Genomic DNA, 20643 nt, shown 5'->3' on the forward strand with positions numbered 1-20643 from the left:
TTTGTAGATGGCTCCTCACCTTCTCAAGGCAGCCATTTTGTAGCTGACTATTCCTTACCCCTGGCAGCCATTTTGTAGCTGTCCCCTCCCCTCCTCGAAGCAGCCATTTTGTAGCTAGCTCCTCCCTTCAGTGTTGATTGGCTGATCTCAGTTCCTGATTCAGTGTTGATTGGCTGAGCCTTGTGATCTCACTTTCTGTCTCAGTGTTGATTGGCTGATCTCACTTCCTGACTTTGTGTTTGTTTGTTATTTTGGCTCCTCCCCTACCAATGGCAGCCATTTTGTAGCTGACACCTTACCTACCCATGGCAGCCATTTTGTAACTGGCTCCTCCCCTCCTCAAGGCAGCCATTTTGTAGCTGGCTCCTCCCCTCCAAAAGGCAGCCATTTTGTAGCTGGCTCCTCACCTTCTCAAGGCAGCCATTTTGTAGCTGGCTCCTCCCCTCCTCAAGGCAGCCATTTTGTAGCTGGCTCCTCCCCTCCTCAAGGCAGCCATTTTGTAGGTGGCTCCTCCCCTCCTCAAGGCAGCCATTTTGTAGCTGGCTCCTCCCCTCCTCAAGGCAGCCATTTTGTAGCTGGCTCCTCCCCTCCTCAAGGCAGCCATTTTGTAACTGGCTCCTCCCCTCCTCAAGGCAGCCATTTTGTAGCTGGCTCCTCCCCTCCTAAAGGCAGCCATTTTGTAGCTGCCCTCTCCCCTCCTCAAGGCAGCCATTTTGTAGCTGGCTCCTCCCCTCAATTTGGCAGCCTCTTTGTAGCTGGCTCCTCCCCTCCTCAAGACAGCCATTTTGTAGCTGGCTCCTCCCCTCAGTCATGATTGGCTGATCTCACTTCCCTATTCAGTGTTGATTGGCTGAGCCTTGTGATCTCACTTTCTGTCCCAGTGTTGATTGGCTGATCTCACTTCCTGACTTTGTGTTTGTTTGTTATTTTGGCTCCTCCCCTACCCCTGGCAGCCATTTTGTAGCTGGCTCCTCCCCTCCTCAAAGCAGCCATTTTGTAGCTGGCCCCTCCTCTCCTCAAGGCAGCCATTTTGTAGATGGCTCCTCACCTTCTCAAGGCAGCCATTTTGTAGCTGACTATTCCTTACCCCTGGCAGCCATTTTGTAGCTGTCCCCTCCCCTCCTCGAAGCAGCCATTTTGTAGCTAGCTCCTCCCTTCAGTGTTGATTGCCTGATCTCAGTTCCTGATTCAGTGTTGATTGGCTGAGCCTTGTGATCTCACTTTCTGTCTCAGTGTTGATTGGCTGATCTCACTTCCTGACTTTGTGTTTGTTTGTTATTTTGGCTCCTCCCCTACCAATGGCAGCCATTTTGTAGCTGACACCTTACCTACCCATGGCAGCCATTTTGTAACTGGCTCCTCCCCTCCTCAAGGCAGCCATTTTGTAGCTGGCTCCTCCCCTCATTTTGGCAGCCATTTTGTAGCTGGCTCCTCACCTTCTCAAGGCAGCCATTTTGTAGCTGGCTCCTCCCCTCCTCAAAGCAGCCATTTTGTAGCTGGCACCTCCCTTCAGTGTTGATTGGCTGATCTCAGGTCCTGATTCAGTGTTGATTGGCTGAGCCTTGTGATCTCACTTTCTGTCTCAGTGTTGATTGGCTGATCTCACTTCCTGACTTTGTGTTTGTTTGTTATTTTGGCTCCTCCCCTACCAATGGCAGCCATTTTGTAGCTGGCTCCTCCACTCCTCAAGGCAGCCATTTTGTAACTGGCTCCTCCCCTCCTCAAGGCAGCCATTGTGTAGCTGGCTCCTCCCCTCCTCAAGGCAGCCATTTTGTAGCTGGCCCCTCCCCTCCTCAAGGCAGCCATTGTGTAGCTGGCTCCTCCCCTCCTCAAGGCAGCCATTTTGTAACTGGCTCCTCCCCTCCTCAAGGCAGCCATTTGGTAGCTGACTCCTCCCCTCCTAAAGGCAGCCATTTTGTAGCTGGCTCCTAGCCTTCTCAAGGCAGCCATTTTGTAGCTGGCTCCTCCCCTCAATTTGCAGCCATTTTGTAGCTGGCTCCTCACCTTCTCAAGGCAGCCATTTTGTAGCTGGCCTCTCCCCTCCTCAAGGCAGCCATTTTGTAGCTGGCTCCTCCCCACCTGAAGACAGCCATTTTGTAGCTGGCCTCTCCCCTCCTCAAGGCAGCCATTTTGTAACTGGCTCCTCCCCTCCTCAAGGCAGCCATTTGGTAGCTGGCCCCTCCCCTCCTAAAGGCAGCCATTTTGTAGCTGGCTCCTCCCCTCAATTTGGCAGCCATTTTGTAGCTGGCTCCTCAACTTCTCAAGGCAGCCATTTTGTAGCTAGCTCCTCCCTTCAGTGTTGATTAGCTGATCTCAGTTCCTGATTCAGTGTTGATTAGCTGATCCTTGTGATCTCATTTCTGTCTCAGTGTTGATTGGCTGATCTCACTTCATGACTTTGTGTTTGTTTGTTATTTTGGCTCCTCCCCTACCAATGGCAGCCATTTTGTAGCTGACATCTTACCTACCAATGGCAGCCATTTTGTAACTGGCTCCTCCCCTCCTCAAGGCAGCCATTTTGTAGCTGGCTCCTCCCCTCCTCAAGGCAGCCATTTTGTAGCTGGCCCCTCCCCTCCTCAAGGCAGCCATTTTGTAGCTGGCTCCTCCCCTCCTCAAGGCAGCCATTTTGTAACTGGCTCCTCCCCTCCTCATGGCAGCCATTTTGTAGCTGGCTCCTCCCCTCAATTTGGCAGCCATTTTGTAGCTGGCTCCTCACCTTCTCAAGGCAGCCATTTTGTAGCTAGCTCCTCCCTTCAGTGTTGATTAGCTGATCTCAGTTCCTGATTCAGTGTTGATTGGCTGATCCTTGTGATCTCATTTCTGTCTCAGTGTTGATTGGCTGATCTCACTTCATGACTTTGTGTTTGTTTGTTATTTTGGCTCCTCCCCTACCAATGGCAGCTATTTTGTAGCTGACATCTTACCTACCCATGGCAGCCATTTTGTAACTGGCTCCTCCCCTCCTCAAGGCAGCCATTTTGTAGCTGGCTCCTCCACTCCTAAAGGCAGCCATTTTGTAGATGGCTCCTCACCTTCTCAAGGCAGCCATTTTGTAGCTGGCTCCTCCCCTCATTTTGGCAGCCATTTTGTAGCTGGCTCCTCACCTTCTCAAGGCAGCCATTTTGTAGCTGGCTCCTCCCCTCCTCAAAGCAGCCATTTTGTAGCTGGCACCTCCCTTCAGTGTTGATTGGCTGATCTCAGTTCCTGATTCAGTGTTGATTGGCTGTGCCTTGTGATCTCACTTTCTGTCTCAGTGTTGATTGGCTGATCTCACTTCCTGACTTTGTGTTTTTTTGTTATTTTGGCTCCTCCCCTACCAATGGCAGCCATTTTGTAGCTGACACCATACCTACCCATGGCAGCCATTTTGTAACTGGCTCCTCCCCTCCTCAAGGCAGCCATTTTGTAGCTGGCTCCTCCCCTCCTAAAGGCAGCCATTTTGTAGCTGGCTCCTCCCCTCATTTTGGCAGCCATTTTGTAGCTGGCTCCTCACCTTCTCAAGGTAGCCATTTTGTAGCTGGCTCCTCCCCTCCTCAAAGCAGCCTTTTTGTAGCTGGCTCCTCCCCTCCTGAAGACAGCCATTTTGTAGCTGGTTTCTCCCCTCCTCAAGGCAGCCATTTTGTAGCTGGCCCCTCCCCTCCTCAAGGCAGCCATTTTGTAGCTGGCTCCTCCCCTCCTCAAGGCAGCCATTTTGTAGCTGGCCCCTCCCCTCCTCAAGGCAGCCATTTTGTAGCTGGCTCCTCCCCTCCTCAAGGCAGCCATTTTGTAACTGGCTCCTCCCCTCCTCAAGGCAGCCATTTTGTAGCTGACTCCTCCCCTCCTAAAGGTAGCCATTTTGTAGCTGGCTCTTCACCTTCTCAAGGCAGCCATTTTGTAGCTGGCTCCTCCCCTCAATTTGGCAGCCATTTTGTAACTGGCTCCTCCCCTCCTCAAAGCAGCCATTTTGTAGCTGGCTCCTCCCCTCCTAAAGGCAGCCATTTTGTAGCTGGCTCCTCCCCTCCTCAAGACAGCCATTTTGTAGCTGGCTCCTCCCCTCCTCAAGGCAACCATTTTGTAGCTGGCCCCTCCTATCCTCAAGGCAGCCATTTTGTAGCTGGCTCCTCCCCTCCTCAAGGCAGCCATTTTGTAGCTGGCTCCTCCCCTCCTGAAGACAGCCATTTTGTAACTGGCCTCTCCCCTCCTCAAAGCAGCCATTTTGTAGCTGGCTCCTCCCCTCTTAAAGGCAGCCATTTTGTAGCTGGCTCCTCCCCTCAATTTGGCAGCCATTTTGTACCTGGCTCCTCCCCTCCTCAAGGCAGCCATTTTGTAACTGGCTCCTCCCCTCCTCAAAGCAGCCATTTTCTAGCTGGCCTCTCCCCTCCTCAAGGCAGCAATTTTGTAGCTAGCTCCTCCCTTCAGTGTTGATTAGCTGATCTCATTTCTGTCTCAGTGTTGATTGGCTGATCTCACTTCATGACTTTGTGTTTGTTTGTTATTTTGGCTCCTCCCCTACCAATGGCAGCCATTTTGTAGCTGACATCTTACCTACCCATAGCAGCCATTTTGTAACTGGCTCCTCCCCTCCTCAAGGCAGCCATTTTGTAGCTGGCTCATCCCCTCCTCAAGGCAGCCATTTTGTAGCTGGCTCTTCCCCTCATTTTGGCAGCCATTTTGTAGCTGGCTCCTCACCTTCTCAAGGCAGCCATTTTGTAGCTGGCTCCTCCCCTCCTGAAGACAGACATTTTGTAGCTGGCCTCTCCGCTCCTCAAGGCAGCCATTTTGTAGCTAGCTCCTCACTTCAGTGTTGATTGGCTGATCTCAGTTCCTGATTCAGTGTTGATTGGCTGAGCCTTGTGATCTCATTTCTGTCTCAGTGTTGATTGGCTGATCTCACTTCATGACTTTGTGTTTGTTTGTTATTTTGGCTCCTCCCCTACCAATGGCAGCCATTTTGTAGCTGACATCTTACCTACGCATGGCAGCCATTTTGTAACTGGCTCCTCCCCTCCTCAAGGCAGCCATTTTGTAGCTGGCTCCTAACCTCCTCAAGGCAGCCATTTTGTAGCTGGCTCCTCCCCTCCCCAAGTCAGCCATTTTGTAGCTGGCCCCTCCCCTCCTGAAGGCAGCCATTTTGTAGTTGGCTCCTCCCCTCCTAAAGGCAGCCATTTTGTAACTGGCTCCTCCCCTCCTCAAAGCAGCCATTTTGTAGCTGGCTCCTCCCCTCCTAAAGGCAGCCATTTTGTAGCTGGCTCCTCCCCTCATTTTGGCAGCCATTTTGTAGCTGGCTCCTCACCTTCTCAAGGCAGCCATTTTGTAGCTGGCTCCTCCCCTCCTCAAGGCAGCCATTTTGTAGCTGGCTCCTCCCCTCCTCAAGGCAGCCATTTTTTAGCTGGCTCCCCCCCTCCTCAAGGCAGCCATTTTGTAGCTGGCTCCTCCCCTCCTGAAGACAGCCATTTTGTAACTGGCCTCTCCCCTCCTCAAGGCAGCCATTTTGTAGCTAGCTCCTCCCTTCAGTGTTGATTGGCTGATCTCAGTTCCTGATTCAGTGTTGATTGGCTGAGCCTTGTGATCTCATTTCTGTCTCAGTGTTGATTGGCTGATCTCACTTCATGACTTTGTGTTTGTTTGTTATTTTGGCTCCACCCCTACCAATGGCAGCCATTTTGTAGCTGACATCTTACCTACCCATGGCAGCCATTTTGTAACTGGCTCCTCCCCTCCTCAAGGCAGCCATTTTGTAGCTGGCTCCTCCCCTCCTAAAGGCAGCCATTTTGCAGCTGGCTCCTCCCCTCATTTTGGCAGCCATTTTGTAGCTGGCTCCTCACCTTCTCAAGGCAGCCATTTTGTAGCTGGCTCCTCCCCTCCACAAGGCAGCCATTTTGTAGCTGGCTCCTAACCTCCTCAAGGCAGCCATTTTGTAGCTGGCTCCTCCCCTCAAGTCAGCCATCTTGTAGCTGGCCCCTCCCCTCCTGAAGGCAGCCATTTTGTAGCTGGCTCCTCCCCTCCTCAAGGCAGCCATTTTGTAACTGGCTCCTCACCTTCTCAAGGCAGCCATTTTGTAGCTGGCTCCTCCCCTCCTAAAGGCAGCCATTTTGTAGCTGGCTCCTCACCTTCTCAAGGCAGCCATTTTGTGGCTGGCTCCTCACCTTCTCAAGGCAGCCATTTTGTAGCTGGCCTCTCCCCTCCTCAAGGCAGCCATTTTGTAGCTGGCTCCTCCCCTCCTGAAGGCAGCCATTTTGTAGCTGGCCTCTCCCCTCCTCAAGGCAGCCATTTTGTAGCTGCCTCCTCCCCTCCTCAAAGCAGCCATTTTGTAGCTGGCCCCTCCTCTCCTCAAGGCAGCCATTTTGAAGCTGACTATTCATTACCCCTGGCAGCCATTTTGTAGCTGTCCCCTCCCCTCCTCAAGGCTCATCCCTTCAGTGTTGATTGGCTGATTTCAGTTCCTGATTCAGTGTTGATAGGCTGAGCCTTGTGATCTCACTTTCTGTCTCAGTGTTGATTGGCTGATCTCACTTCCTGACTTTGCATTTGTTTGTTATTTTGGCTCCTCCCCTACCAATGGCAGCCATTTTGTAGCTGACATCTTACCTACCCATGGCAGCCATTTTGTAGCCGGCTCCTCACCTACTCAAGGCAGCCATTTTGTAGCTGGCTCCTCCGCTCCTCAAGGCAACCATTTTGTAGCTGGCCCCTCCTATCCTAGGCAGCCATTTTGTAGCTGGCTCCTCCCCTCATTTTGGCAGCCATTTTGTAGCTGGCTGCTCCCCTCAATTTGGGAGCCATTTTGTAGGTGGCTCCTCCCCTCCTCAAGGCAGCCATTTTGTAGCTGGCTCCTCCCCTCCTCAAGGCAGCCATTTTGTAGCTGGCTCCTCCCCTCCTAAAGGCAGCCATTTTGTAGCTGGCTCCTCCCCTCAATTTGGCAGCCATTTTGTACCGGGCTCCTCCCCTCCCCTCCCCTACCAATGGCAGCCATTTTGTAGCTGGCTCCTCCCCTCCTCAAGGCAGCCATTTTGTAACTGGCTCCTCCCCTCCTCAAGGCAGCCATTTTGTAGCTGGCTCCTCCCCTCCTCAAGGCAGCCATTTTGTAGCTGGCTCCTCCCCTCCTCAAGGCAGCCATTTTGTAGCTGGCTCCTCCCCTCCTAAAGGCAGCCATTTTGTAGCTGGCTCCTCCCCTCAATTTGGCAGCCATTTTGTAGCTGGCTCCTCCCCTCCTCAAGGCAGCCATTTTGTAGCTGGCTTCTCCCCTCCTCAAGGCAGCCATTTTGTTGCTGGCTCCTCCCCTCAATTTAGCAGCCATTTTGTAGCTAGCTCCTCCCCTCCTCAAGGCAGCCATTTTGTAGCTGGCTCCTCCCCTCGTCAAGAAAGCCATTTTGTAGCTGGCCCCTCCCCTCCTCAAGGCAGCCATTTTTTAGGGATAAACGTGTTCTTTCTATGCCACCCTTTCCAGGTGTGCTCAGGGCAGCCAACATAATTAAACATTCTTACACCCCTACAATAATAAAAAGCACCACTTAAAAATTATCCCTATATGGGTTTCTCAGAGCTTCGAAGGGATTTTTGGCAGGGATTCCCAGATGTTATTCTCCTGGCCTCAGCCACAGGGCCTGGCGGACCTGCTCCAGTTTACAGGTACTCTGGATTTGCTGGAGATTCTGGAGGGTCCCGTCGCCCAGTGAGTAATCCCTTGGCCCCTAACCTTTGCATTTAGATTCAGATAGGTTGCTGTGTTGGTCTGAAGCAGCAAGACATAGTTTGAGTCCAGTGGTACCTTTAAGACCAACCGAGGTTTATCCATGGTATAAGTCGTCATGTGCATGCACACTTTTTTCAAATTCAAAGAGAGTGAGTTCTGCAAGTGTAATAGTTGGAGAAGAAGGGATGATTGTTGGGTGTGTGTGTGGGGGGATAAATAATACAGGTAGTTGCTAGGTACCAACCTACTGTCTCCTTGTGTTTCTGCTCATAACTAGGCAATAATAGTGTACTCTTTGCTGGTTGCTAGGCAGTTCTTTCCCCTTCTATAATTAAGCAAAGGCTCCCTAAATTTCTGTTAGCACAAAAGCCAGCAACAAATTAAAGCGAGGGCAAGCCAAATCTCACCCAGGGGTGTTTGGGGCCAGGGATATGGTGCTTTGAAGCTCGATGGTTAGAAATTTAACAGGTGAAATGTTTCCCATGGTCTCATTGGGGAATGTGTAACTTTCATGGCACAAGGGAGAATAGGGATGCCAGCCTCCAGGTGTCCTCCCCACGCTGTATCCCCAAATCTCCAGAAGTTTTCTAACCTGGGTCTAGAAACCCTACCCCCAACCCTACCCCCTTCTAGTGGCCAGGGAGAACTTGGCATCTCTAAGGGTCAGTGAAATCCATGGTTTTGGGATGCAGCAAGGAATGTAACATGAGGGTGGCTCAGAACCATCGCCCATGACCCCTATGTGTCTTGACTGCTTGACCCAATTGCCATACAAAGGTATAGTAGTTGCATTGTTGTGCTCCTAACTTATCTTTCAAAACGTCAAGAGTCTACAGCAAAGCTCTGTCTCCCATTAAATACAATTTGGATTGCCACTGTAATGCTGAAGATAGGGAGAGGGCAAGCATGGAAGGAAGAATGAGTACTCTTAGAGCAGGAGCCCCCAACGTTTGGGCCTGCAGGCAACTTTGGAATTCTGACAGAGGGCGGTAGGTAGGTGGAACCACAAAATGGCTGCCACAGGAGGTGGAGCCAACCACAAAATGGCTGCCACAGGAGGTGGAGCCAACCACAAAATGGCTGCCACAGGAGGCTGTCACAAAACGTCAGAAAAGGGAGTTTATGCATAAGTTGCACAGTAATTCTTCAACATTTCAGGTAGAAGCTCATAACAGATGGTCCTAAGGGGGCTGGAGAGAACCATGGTGGGCTGCAAGCCCATCACCACTCTATGGTCTGCTGAGGACATTTTACATAAATATTTTGTCTATTCGTTATTTTACAAAATGTAAAAGATCTCTTTTCGACAAGATGGGGCGGGAGATTTTTGTTTTTGTTTTTTAGCGGGGAGAAATCCCACCCACTTCTAATGAAGCAATTAACATGCAGTTGAAAACCCGCCATTTATCAAACCACTGTTTGCTTTATTTCCCCCTTGAAAATAATTTGCATAATTGCCTAGATTATTAAAAATGTCCCGAGAAGGAAGCAATAATTGTGCATTTAAAACAATTTTTGTTTTTTAAATGCTATTCAAATAGATATCGGACCGTTTTAGATGACAGATAAGCAAGCAAACAGTGAAGCTCAAAATTAGCCCCTCTCTTTGAATTCTCAAAGCAAAACTCTACAGCTGTGCTAAGGAACCCACGTACGGCATACGCTCTAAACCTTATTAATCTTGGCGCCGGTTGTTTTTGAACCATGAAGAAATCGCAAACGCGATTGAATTGCAAAACTGGTCAGGGAGGAGAGATAAATCTAAAATGTTCTGAGCCCCTTAGTGAATACATTTTGTTTTAGAGGACAGTCTGAGGCCCAGCTTGTTGCTTGAATGGCAGGGATTCTACAAATGTCACGGGCCGTTAGGTTAGGACAGGGGTAGTCAAACTGCGGCCCTCCAGATGTCCACGGACTACAATTCCCAGGAGCCCCTGCCAGCAAATGCTGGCAGGGGCTCGTGGGAATTGTAGTCCGTGGACATCTGGAGGGCCGCAGTTTGACTACCCCTGGGTTAGAACTAAGTCATGGCCACCCCAACAAGGGGCTTCCAAGGCAAGCGGGAAGCAGGGGTGCACTGCTGTGTCATTCCAGTAACACACAAAAGGTGGGGTCCAGTGTGCTTCAGTCGTGCGGGTGGAAGAATAAAATTCCCTGCTGGATGATTTAACTCTTACGTGGGTAGCGCAACGGAGCCTTGAGAAGGCGGGTCACTCCCGCTGAGATGAGTGGCAGGAGAGCGAAGAAAGTGCTCTTGAATTTGGGTGTCGCTTGGTCCTTCTCGTCCGCAGCCAAAATGCGCATGGGGGGCATCGTAGCACCCTTGCACAGTTCCTGGGACTGAAGAAAAGGACTTCCAGTGCCCGTAGTTTCCCAGACACTGCAGCTTCTATCTGGGTTGCTACAACTGCCCTGACTTGAGAGGAGCGTACAGTCAAAGAGCGTAAGAGGTGGGAGGGGTGAGTGGGATTATCCCCTTCGTGACTTTGGCACAACTTGTGAAAAAAAAAAACAGGTTGCATTGTGAACTTAGGCAGATTGGGAGTGGGTGGGCAGAAGGGACTGTGTCGTGCTTGGCTCTCGGGGCCCTTTCTTGCATGCCCAGGGAAATGCCGGTTGCCACTTTGGGGTCGGCAGATTTCTTCCAGGCCGGACTGGCCAGGGATTCCGGGGGGGGGGGGGGGATCATCTGGGCATGGAATGGGGGTCACTGTGGGTGGGCAGGTAGTTGTCAGTTCCCTGCATTCTGCAGGGGGTAAGACTAGATGATCCTGGAGGTGCCTTCTATCTCTATGATTCTCTGATTCTATTCTACGAAGTGGGTGTAATCCCAGTGCCTCTTACATGTGTTGACATGTGTTCCTCGTGTACCATGCAGTTCCACCTATATCATGATTCTTTAGAGGATAGTGTGAACAGAAAGAGGGAGGTCTCAGAGGTTGATTAGAGGTGGGTGCAGATGGATGGAAGAATTTGAAAGCTTGAATTTTAGACGTTCTCCTTCTTAAAGCTAAACTGAATAAAATGCAGTGCGGGGTAAACATTGCCCAAAACAAAATAATGTGACTAGGAAAATCGACTCATCCCCGCTTAACGGTGCCTGTGAAGATATAGCGACACCTAGTGTTCAATGCTTGCATCTCGGTCTCTGACAAAACCATAGCATTGCCAAAGAACAATGTTTTGAGTCCAGAGGCACCTTGCAAACCAAGTTTTATTCAAGGTATATAAGCTTTTGTGTGCATGAAGCAGCAGAATGATGTTTGAATCCAGTGGCACTTTACAAGCCCAACAAAATTTTATTCAGGGTATAAGCATTTTGTGGGCATCCAGCGTGTGCACAAAAACCTATCCATTGCATGTGCACAAAAGCTCATACCTCAAATAAAACTGGGTTGGTTTTAAAAGAAAACACACCTCACTCCTCTTGGCATTGATAAATAGGGCCTCAGTTAACACACTAGCCAGAAACGTACTCGAATCCAAGAAACGCTGTAGCATTTTACAGCAAGATCCCATCTTTTGCACAATCCCTATTGTACTCAGCAGGGCGACATTACAACAAAAGGGTCGTGTTTTCTTTGGGGCTTAGAGTGCCTTTTATAATGGCTGTGTAATTACAAATATATCAAAGCTGGACATGGGTAAGTCAACCAGGGCCCATTCCACACACACTAGATAATGCATTTTCAATGCACTTTAATAGTAGATTTTCCTTTTCCGCACAGGAAAATCCAGCTACAAAAGGACATTGAAATTGAATTATCCAATGTGTGCGGAATGGGCCCAGGGCTCATTCCACACATGGAGGATTATTCACTTTCAATGTGCTTTTGTAGCTGGATTTTCCTGTGCAGAACACAAAAATCTGCTTCTAAAGTGCACTGAAAGTGCATTAGGCGCAGAGTGGGTCCAGATGCGCCACACTAGTCGAAAGCAGCAGCCGTTCCTCAAAGCGAACAATACCCTTTTGAAGCTCCCAGGCTCTTCTTTATACACTAGCTTTAAAAACCAGACCAGCTTCTCCCCAGCTTAGCTATATTGCAACTGCCTCTCCCCCCCAGAAACACAGACAGTCATAGAGACATTTTGGCCTCCCTTCGGCAGCTAAAGTACCAGTAAGGAACCATCTGCATCTGTTCGCTCAACGAGAGAGAACAAGCCGTGTCCTCGCTTGACACCGCGTGCCAACCCGCCTTCCGTAGACAAAAGAGGGGACACGCTCAACACTCTGATTCTTTTTACCCCACCCTCATCACTGCCTGGGCTTCAACACCTCCCACCTGCATGCCGCTAGTGGCTTTACTCCGCCTACAGGATGCTGGATTCGTGCACTGTAGCATAGCCAGATTTCCACGGGTTTTAAAAGCCAGACGGGCATTTGTTTTGGTTCGGCTATACTAGAAAAAAAGTTATCCACGCCGTAACTCCAGAACACAAAACAGTGGGGTATGCAACGTTAGGCACGGTTCTGACATCGCACAAAAGCCTGGTGCATTTTAGCAATAGCTTGTCTGCAAAACTAGGATTTGGCTTTCAGACAGTCTCTCAAGTACTGGCTTGCCTTGGCAATAGTTAGTATCACTATTTTTGTTCAGGACCCAGCTTATTTTATTTCAAATGCTTGGCACAGTTTATATACGGTGAAAGAAGTTGCTTAGGTCAATGGTGTAAACAGGATTTCTTTAAAAAGAAAAATGATTAAAGAGAAGTAGAAAACGAACAGCAGTTCGTTTTCCTTTGCATCTACATAGCCTGATATATTATGTACTTGTCTAGAAACAGATTATTTGGCAATTCAAAGGCACTCATGGACATACATGGAACTTTTAAAAAATGTGTATTCCTGCAAAGAAGCAGCAGCAGTGTTGGTTCTTATATGCCACTTTTCTCTACCCAAAGGAGGCTCAAAGCGGCTTACAGTCGCCTTCCCTTTCCTCTCTCCACAACAGACACCTTGTGAGGGAGGGGAGGCTGAGAGACATGGCTCTTCCATCAATAAGCATCTAGACAGGAAGTGAGGTGACAACCCTTCGTCAATCAACACTGAGATAGGAAGTGAGAGCAGAAGCCTCAGCCAATCAACATTGACACAGGAAGTGAGAACACAAGCTGCAGCCAATCAACACTGAGACAGAAAGTGAGATCACAAGCCTCAGCCAATCAACACTGAAACAGGACGTGAGAACACAAGTCTCAGCCAATCAACACTGAGCCAGGAAGTGAGAACATAAGCCCCAGCCAAAATGGCTGCCATGAGAAAGGTAGGAATAACTATAACTATAAAATGGCTGCCATGTGAAGGGGAGGAGTCAGCTACAAAATGGCTGCCTTGGGTAGGGAATAGTCGGGAACAAAATGCCTGTCTTGAGGAGAGGAGAAGATAGCTACAAAATGGCTGCCATGAGAAGGGGAGGAGTCAGCTACAAAATGGAGAGCAGGCCTCAGCCAGGCCTAGTAGATCGCCGGCCACCTGAATGAGGTAAGCCAAGGAGGATAAAACCCTCCACACAAACTGAAAAAACAAACAAACAAACCCAGATTTGTTTATTTATTTATTTTTACTAAACTTGTGCCTTGGACCTTCTTCCAGTGTTGTCAGACATTCTCCACGTTTCCCTTTCACATCTCTAACTAGAAAGCCATATACGTTCCCTTAAGCCAGGGGTAGTCAAACTGTGGCCCTCCAGATGTCCATGGACTACAATTCCCAGGAGCCCCTGCCAGCTTAAGCCCTTGAGGTGCTGCTTGGCCTTCAAGTGAGTGACATTAAAACTTCCTAAAACTGTTCAGGATCATTTTGGATTGTAGAACAGACTAGAAATGATCACAGGTTTCCTTTTAAGAACCTCCTCCCCTTTTCAGAATTGTTAATGCAATCTCCACAAGCAACTGAAAACTCTCAAAATCTTTGGCCTCCAGATGGCAGGATGCAAAGTACAAATTGTTGCTGAAGATTGGCGAGGGGGGGGGGGGGCTCAGATATCTTACTTGCAAGCAAATATGCTTTTTTTTTAGCACGGATGTCGCCTGCTTGCGGAGACACAATGCCTATCCTGGGATTCTATTCGTGGGTACAGCGAAAATAAAGACGTGCACCCTCACAATGGGAACAATGCAGAATTAGCAACAACTATTCTGTCTGGCATTATTTTGGGACAGGAGAGGTTCTATTTTGGGAGATAAGGATTCTTAACCAAACAGATGTTTCTGGAGGAGAGCAGGGTGTGTGAAATAAGCCTTGGATTTCCTCTTGGTGTGTTCATCCAATAGCAAACTAAGAAAACTTCCAGCTTCTTAGAATCGCAGTTTCAATGGAGAAATGGCCTACAGCACCTGTGACAAGTGTATGGCCAGCCACATAGAAAGCTGCCAGGGTGAACTCACCACCTTCCTAGTCAGCCAATTCCACTGCTGATCTACACTTACTATAAAATTTCCCCCATAATGTCCAGATGGTGCCTTTTCACCTGTAATTTTAACCCATTGTGAGTCCTACCCTCTCCTGCTGGCAGGAACCACTCCCTGCCCTCCTCTAAGTGACAGCCTTCCAAAAACTTGAAGAGAGTTATCCTGTCCCCCTTCAACCTCCTCCACTCCAGGCTGAAGATTCTCAAGTCCCTCCACCCTGGTTGATCATAATGTCCCCTTGGGTTGCAGTGATGAGGCTGCTTCTTCCTGGGGCTGAGCCAAGCCCAGCCAGGACCTGGCCAGTGCCTCTATCACGCCCCTACCCCATCCACGTATAGGAGAGTGATCTTTGTAATGCTGAACGGACCGCCATATCCCAGGACCAGCCATGCCTCCATACCTGGGCTTGAACTTGGATTTCCCCAACCTGCTTAGCCCACTCTAGAGCAGTTTTTGAACCACTACACCAGACTTTTTCAACCTTTTAACCACAGGGGAGCCCCTGCAATAATTTCTCAAGCTTCATGTAGCCCTGGATGTGGTGTCAGCTGGCCACGCCTCCCTGCCACGCCCCCAGAAGTGACCTCACTGCCTGCATTTACAGGCAAGCTCGAAGCGGACTGAGCGGAGGGAGACAGAAGGTGGTTTAAAGCAGGAAAAGACATGGAGGCTCCACCCCCTCCCAGGTGCAGGGACCATGAAAGTTCTCCCATGAGATCCAGGAGGATGTCTCGGTGGTAGGAAGTCACACAACCTCAAGGACAAGGACCGTACAGTAGGTTATCCAGTGGTTGAACTCACTCATGCCCTGGAGGAGAGCAAGGGAAACAGCTGGTTCCCTAGCTTGTGACCATTAAGGATGGAGAAGAAAGGCCAGGGACCCCCTCTGGAGCTCCTGTAGACCCCAAGGGTCCACGGACCCCTGGCTGGGAATCCCTGCTCTACGTTGTGAAGAGACAGTTTTCTGCAGAAAGTGCTACTCTTCTGAGCATAGCATCCCCTTAAGATTTCAGGCCTACACAACATCTTATTTGTATTTCCTTTTGTCCTCCTGTAACCCCCCCCCCAACCATTTCATTACTGAGCCTGAGCACCCCTCAGAGACAGAAATTAGGAAATCGTGACCCCCGCTGCTTTGTGCTCCCAACGTCGTTTTGTTAATGTCCTCCTGAGGGCGGCGCGCAAAGCCTCATGGCGACAAAAAATCCGTCTGGATGATGTGGGCTTGCTCGCAGAACCGAGAAGCGGTCACCCTGCGGTCCGCTTATCCGAAAACGCAGGTCGCAGGACCCATTAAACCCCCCGCAGGATGCCTACCTTGGCCGGAACATTTGCGCGCTAAAAATGAAAACTTGGACCACCGACCAGTTTTGCGGAGGCAGCCGAGACGAAAGCCAGCTGCTTAAGTGGCGGAGCCTGGAAAAGGCAGGAATCTTCCGGCGTCTAGACTCGGAAACCCATCGGCGTTTAGGAAACGTAATCCTAAATAGCTCCCGGGAGGGCCCAGTGGATTAGCCACAGACGACGGTGAATCTCAGCACCAGCCTTCCCTTTCCAGGACACAAATTAAACACACAAAATCTAGTCCTCCATTATTAGGCCACTGTCAAGGAAATGCCGGCATCTGTAATGACTCCCTGTTATTACAGGCTGGAGAGCCATCTGACAGAGAGGCTGATTCTGTGAAGGCTCAAGGGGCTGGCAGGTTACAGTGGGTGAGTGATAGGGTTGCGAGTGTCCTGCATAGTGCAGGGGGTTGGACTAGATGACCCATGAGACACGGGCAATAAACCCATACCAGTTGGTGTGTAAACCCTGCCTTGTCCGTTTCTCCTTCTTTATCTCCCACCTTTGAGAGGTGCCAGGTGGCAGGACATGGCTGTGCTACTTTAAAAAAAGGGGCTGTGAATTCAAAGGTCGCAAGAAACCACAATGAGTACAAGGTGTGGCCAGCAAGTCCTAGTTTGAAATCCTGTTATGATTTGCTGCACCAGCGGCCTTTAGAAGCAAACCACAGTTTACGAACCACAGTTCATCCTGTGGTCTGAACACAGCCTTTGGGTCCTGCCCTACATAAATCCACAGAATGACCTTGGCTGTGACCTCGTTTTTGCTGGGAGGGACAGAAAGTTAATTTTCAACGCACACAAGCCAATTGGTAGTAATTAACCTTAGTTTTTGTCAGCTATGGTCACAATGCATGTCACCACTCCCCAGCACTCGTAGAATCTCACTTGACATCCACATATGATACATACATCTCTAATGCGGGGGAAGCCAAACTGTGTTTCTCCAGATGTCCGCGGACTACCCCGGCAGGAGCTCATGGTAATTGTAGTCCATGAACATCTGGAGAGCCACAGATTAGTCACCCCTGCATGCAAATCTCCTTCTCTCATGCATCCAGCGCATCCAGCCATTAAGAAAAACCCAAAGAGCAATCCCGGCATCTTAAAAAACAACCCCAAACCTTCCTATTCTTGTAGGGGCTTAAATACGCCTGGTAATTTCCATGATGGTTAACTGATGGCCGTTCGTGAGTTATTTTAATAACAGCTTTTATTCTGCTTTTTAATCTGGATGTTCTACAGGTTTTTAATCTGATGGTGCTATGGGATTCCCCGTCATATTTCGTGAGCTTTGAGTCTCTTTATGTTGCCAGGTTTTTGTAAATGGTCCTCCCCCCTTATTCATTGTATGATGCTTTGATAGAAGATCTAGAACTCTGCAAAATATATAAATTGTCTTGCGGACCATTGACGGCCCCACCCCTATCCCAAACCCAGATGCTTGAATGAGCTCTAGGAAGAAGAAGAGTTGGCTTTTATACCCTGCTTTTCACAACCTGAAAGAGTCTCTAAGCGGTTTATAATGGCCTCCCCTTCCTCTCCCCACAAATTCTCCTCCACTCCCCACCCTGTGAGGTAGGTGGAACTGAGAGAGCTCTGAGAGAACTGTGACTGTAACAGAGCCAAGGTCACCTGGCTGGCTGAATCTAGAGGAGGAGTATGGAATCAAACCCGGTTCTCCAGATTAGAGATCTCCACCCCGCACTCGCCACAAAGACTTCTCCATTTATTTCCACAAAAGGTTCATTTGTTTGTGAGCTGCCCCCTTGTCCAAAATGAAGGGGAAGGTCACATACAAAGGGAGTCAGTGGACATTTTGCGCACTCTGAAGCACAGGCTGCATTCAGTGGCTGTTTTTCAATGCTGCTCTCTCTTTGGTGCCCCGACCTGTATAGGCCAGTCTAGCCTGATCGTCTCGGATCGCAGGAGCTACGTGGGATTGGCCCCGAATTCTACGTCGATGGAAGAACAGCAAGGACGTCCAGAGATGCTACATAAAGGCAGGTAATGGCAAACCTCTTGCATTTGTCTCTCACCATGAAAATCCTACCGTTGCAATGTGACACTTAGTATCAGGGGTGGCCAAATGGTGACTCCCAAGATGCCCATGGACTATAATTCCCAGGAGCCTTTGCCAACATGCTGGCAATTGTAGTTCACGGACATCTGGAGAGCCACTGTTTGGCAACCCCTGCTTTATATGCCAAAAGGAGCTCCTCCACCCGGCATTTGGCTGAGGTCGACCTGTGCCATCACTTCCCAAGGGCCCTCCTCCTGAGCCCCCTCCTACGGCACCCACCCTAATTCCGCTCACCCCCCTGGGCTATCAGTAGGAGTTAATTTAACGTTTCCCACATTTTTCTACTGTTCCATGTTGCTTGTTGTTTCACCTCGTTCATTATTGTTAATCTAAGTCAGGGGTAGTCAAACTGCGGCCCTCCAGATGTCCATGGACTACAATTCCCAGGAGCCCTTGCCAGCATTTGCCGGTGAATGCTGGCAAGGGCTCCTGGGAATTGTAGTCCATGGACATCTGGAGGGCCGCAGTTTGACTACCCCTCATCTAAGTTATCTGTATTGCTTCTGTCCTGTTTTAGGTGAACCGCCCTGAGCCTTCAGGGAGGTTGGTATATTAAACAAACACACACACACACACACACACTTTAGTACTAGCTGCCTGTTAAGAGAAACTCTGCAGTGTGTTCTGATTAGCCAGAAGCAGCGTGTGGCTCTTAAGGAGACGTCGGTTGCATGCGCCACCTTCCCCTACCGCTCACCATCTCTAACCGGATCCTCATCGGAGGACTCCTACGATCCAGCGCTGCCCCTGAAATGTGTCATAGGGTTTTCTTCCCGGTGAAAAGTCCTAACAATTTAAACCAAAGCCAAACCAACACATCCATCCTCTTAGCCGTCTGCGGGGTATTTACAAGGAACACCGAGGAGATAAACACGGCCGAAACGAGACATGTGCTTTTCCTTGGCTGGAGATACACAATTAGTGTCACGGTGACCACTGGCTCTTGCTTGCCGAGACCCGCGCGCTATAAAAATGTTTAAATGCTTCGAAACCTAGCTGTAACTTTATGTTGATCTTGAGCGTCAACAGATGTCAAGAAGGAGCACGCTCCTCAAAAGGGCAGAAGGCAATAATTTTAACTAGAGTAAATACTTGGCGAAATGTCCCTTGGTACAGCCAAGGTCAAATCAAGGCCACAGTTCTTAGCAGACTAAACATGCCACCCAGAAGAATTTGCGTTAAGGTCAGTTGCTGTCCTTTGCTGGAGCGCTCCAAAATGCCTCCGAAAGACAAGACTCTTGGAGCTCCGTCATCAGATGGTCTTTCCAGTGTCTTTGAAAGACTGATTGCAGCTACGAATGGCCCCAATTCAGCGTTGCTGCATGGCAAAGGAGGGGGGGGGGCAGCTTGGTGTAGTGGTTAGGAGTGGCAGCTTCTAATCTGGCAGGCTGGGTTTGATTCCCCTCTCCTCCTTCCCTGGGTGACGCTGGGCTTGTCAAAGTCCTGTTAGTGCTGTTCTCACAACTGTTCTCTTAGTCCCACCCACTTCACAGGGCGTCTGTTGTAGGGAGAGGAAGGGGAGGCGATGGTAAGCCACTCTGAGACTCCTCCAGGTGGCAAAAAGTTGGGTGTAAGAACCAACTCTTCTTCAAACTGCTTCAGAGGCAGCCTTTGGTAGAAATGGGTGTCTCTAAAGAGAACGTCGGACCTCAACAAGGGCCAGAGCCTTCTCGGTCCTGGCCCCCACCTGGTGGAACAAGCTCCCTGAGGAGAACAGAGCCCTGGCCAAACTCCCACAATTCCACAGGGCCTGCAAAAGGGAGCTCCTTCACCAGGCACTCGCTTGAGGCCGACCGACTCAGAACATCTGCTGGTCCCCCTTCCATGACTGAACAATTTGATCTCCCCAGGCATATATCAGTGTTGTATTTGTGTTGTGTTGTGATTGTTACCTGATGTATTGTTGAGCTGTTCTTTGAAATTTGTGTAATGTCATAGATTGTCGTAAAGTTCTATGTAAATTTGTGGAACGTTCCATGTCAACCGGCCAGAGCCGTAGGGAAGGGTGGTACAAAAATCCGAATGAATGAATGAATGAATGAATGAATGAATGAATGAAAGAGCTACTCACAGCATGTCAATTCCCCCTGAGCCTCTCTGAATAGGATGGGATTTTTCTTCCACTTAAAACTGCCTCACGTTGCCAACCAGGGTGCCGAACACGAGACCTCACTGAGGTGACAGGTGGCCATTTACCTGATGTACCTGTCGCTCTGTGTTGTCCTTTCAGGGAGGGGGAAAAGTCATAATCTCAAGGAGAACTGGCAGGAACAAACATGGTTTTCTGCCTTCCTGCGTGTGCCGTCAGGAGCCCGTTGCCTTTTAAGGCTTGGAAAAAATCCCCCCCCCCCGCCTGCCCCCATAATGGCACCAACCCGGGCATCATTAGAAACAATTTTTAGACCTTTCTTGCATGCTGGATGGATGGGAGTATATTTGGGGAAAGTTTAGAAAAAGAACAGCTCCAAAAGCACTCCTTAGGTTTTTAGTCTGCTATATAAGGTATGCACCAGGGAAGAGGTTCATTTAGATAAAGTTCAGCCAACTAATCATTCAAAAGAAATCCATGGTGTACTTTCTACCAATCTGGGCCCAGAAACCAGAGTTTCTAGGTGCAGAACTCATGACGCCAAGAACAATTTCCCCAGCCTTTAAAGGGGCTGCAGATCCACATCTGCCTTCTGTGCAGTGCTAGGTGACTACACGCCTGTGTTTTGAAGCTTCATGGGGATTTCTGCATTGGGAACTACCTCACAGTGCAGTCTTTTTCAACCTTTTGACCACGGAGGAGCCACTGAAGTAATTATTAAGGCTTCGAGGAGACCCAGAAGTCATGTCAGCCAACTGAGACTCAGGCCCTGACGGAACTACCTAAGTTCCGCAGGGCCTACAAAACGGCGCTTTTCTGCCAGGCGTTCAGTTGAGGCCAGAACACCCACTGCCATAAAACCTAGGGGCCATTCACCTCCTGGTCATTCCCGCTGTTAACATCATGGGAAGAAGTGGATTAAGCAGCAGATAGAAACAGAACTAAGAGCCTCTTGTGGCGCAGAGTGGTAAGGCATCCGTCTGAAAGCTTTGCCCATGAGGTTGGGAGTTCGATCCCAACAGCCGGCTCAAGGTTGACTCAG

General features: G+C 49.6%; 2 protein-coding genes across 2 annotated transcripts in view; one reads left to right on the forward strand and one right to left on the reverse strand.

The window, feature by feature from the left end:
- AP4E1 (adaptor related protein complex 4 subunit epsilon 1) overlaps nucleotides 1-20643 on the forward strand; it is a 117212-nt gene that overhangs the window by 20267 nt on the left and 76302 nt on the right. Inside the window, exons 10-11 of the mRNA XM_077318075.1 lie at nucleotides 12575-12936; nucleotides 17328-17436. Of these exons, the coding sequence (XP_077174190.1) occupies nucleotides 12575-12682 (108 nt within the window). The 3' untranslated portion in view covers nucleotides 12683-12936; nucleotides 17328-17436. The remainder of the gene's footprint in view (nucleotides 1-12574; nucleotides 12937-17327; nucleotides 17437-20643) is intronic.
- The window catches only part of TNFAIP8L3 (TNF alpha induced protein 8 like 3), a 52631-nt gene that overhangs the window by 6491 nt on the left and 25497 nt on the right, over nucleotides 1-20643 (reverse strand). The window lies entirely within an intron of this gene.

The sequence above is a fragment of the Paroedura picta genome, chromosome 18 (assembly GCF_049243985.1).
Source record: "Paroedura picta isolate Pp20150507F chromosome 18, Ppicta_v3.0, whole genome shotgun sequence".
Classification (NCBI taxonomy): Eukaryota; Metazoa; Chordata; class Lepidosauria; order Squamata; family Gekkonidae; genus Paroedura; species Paroedura picta.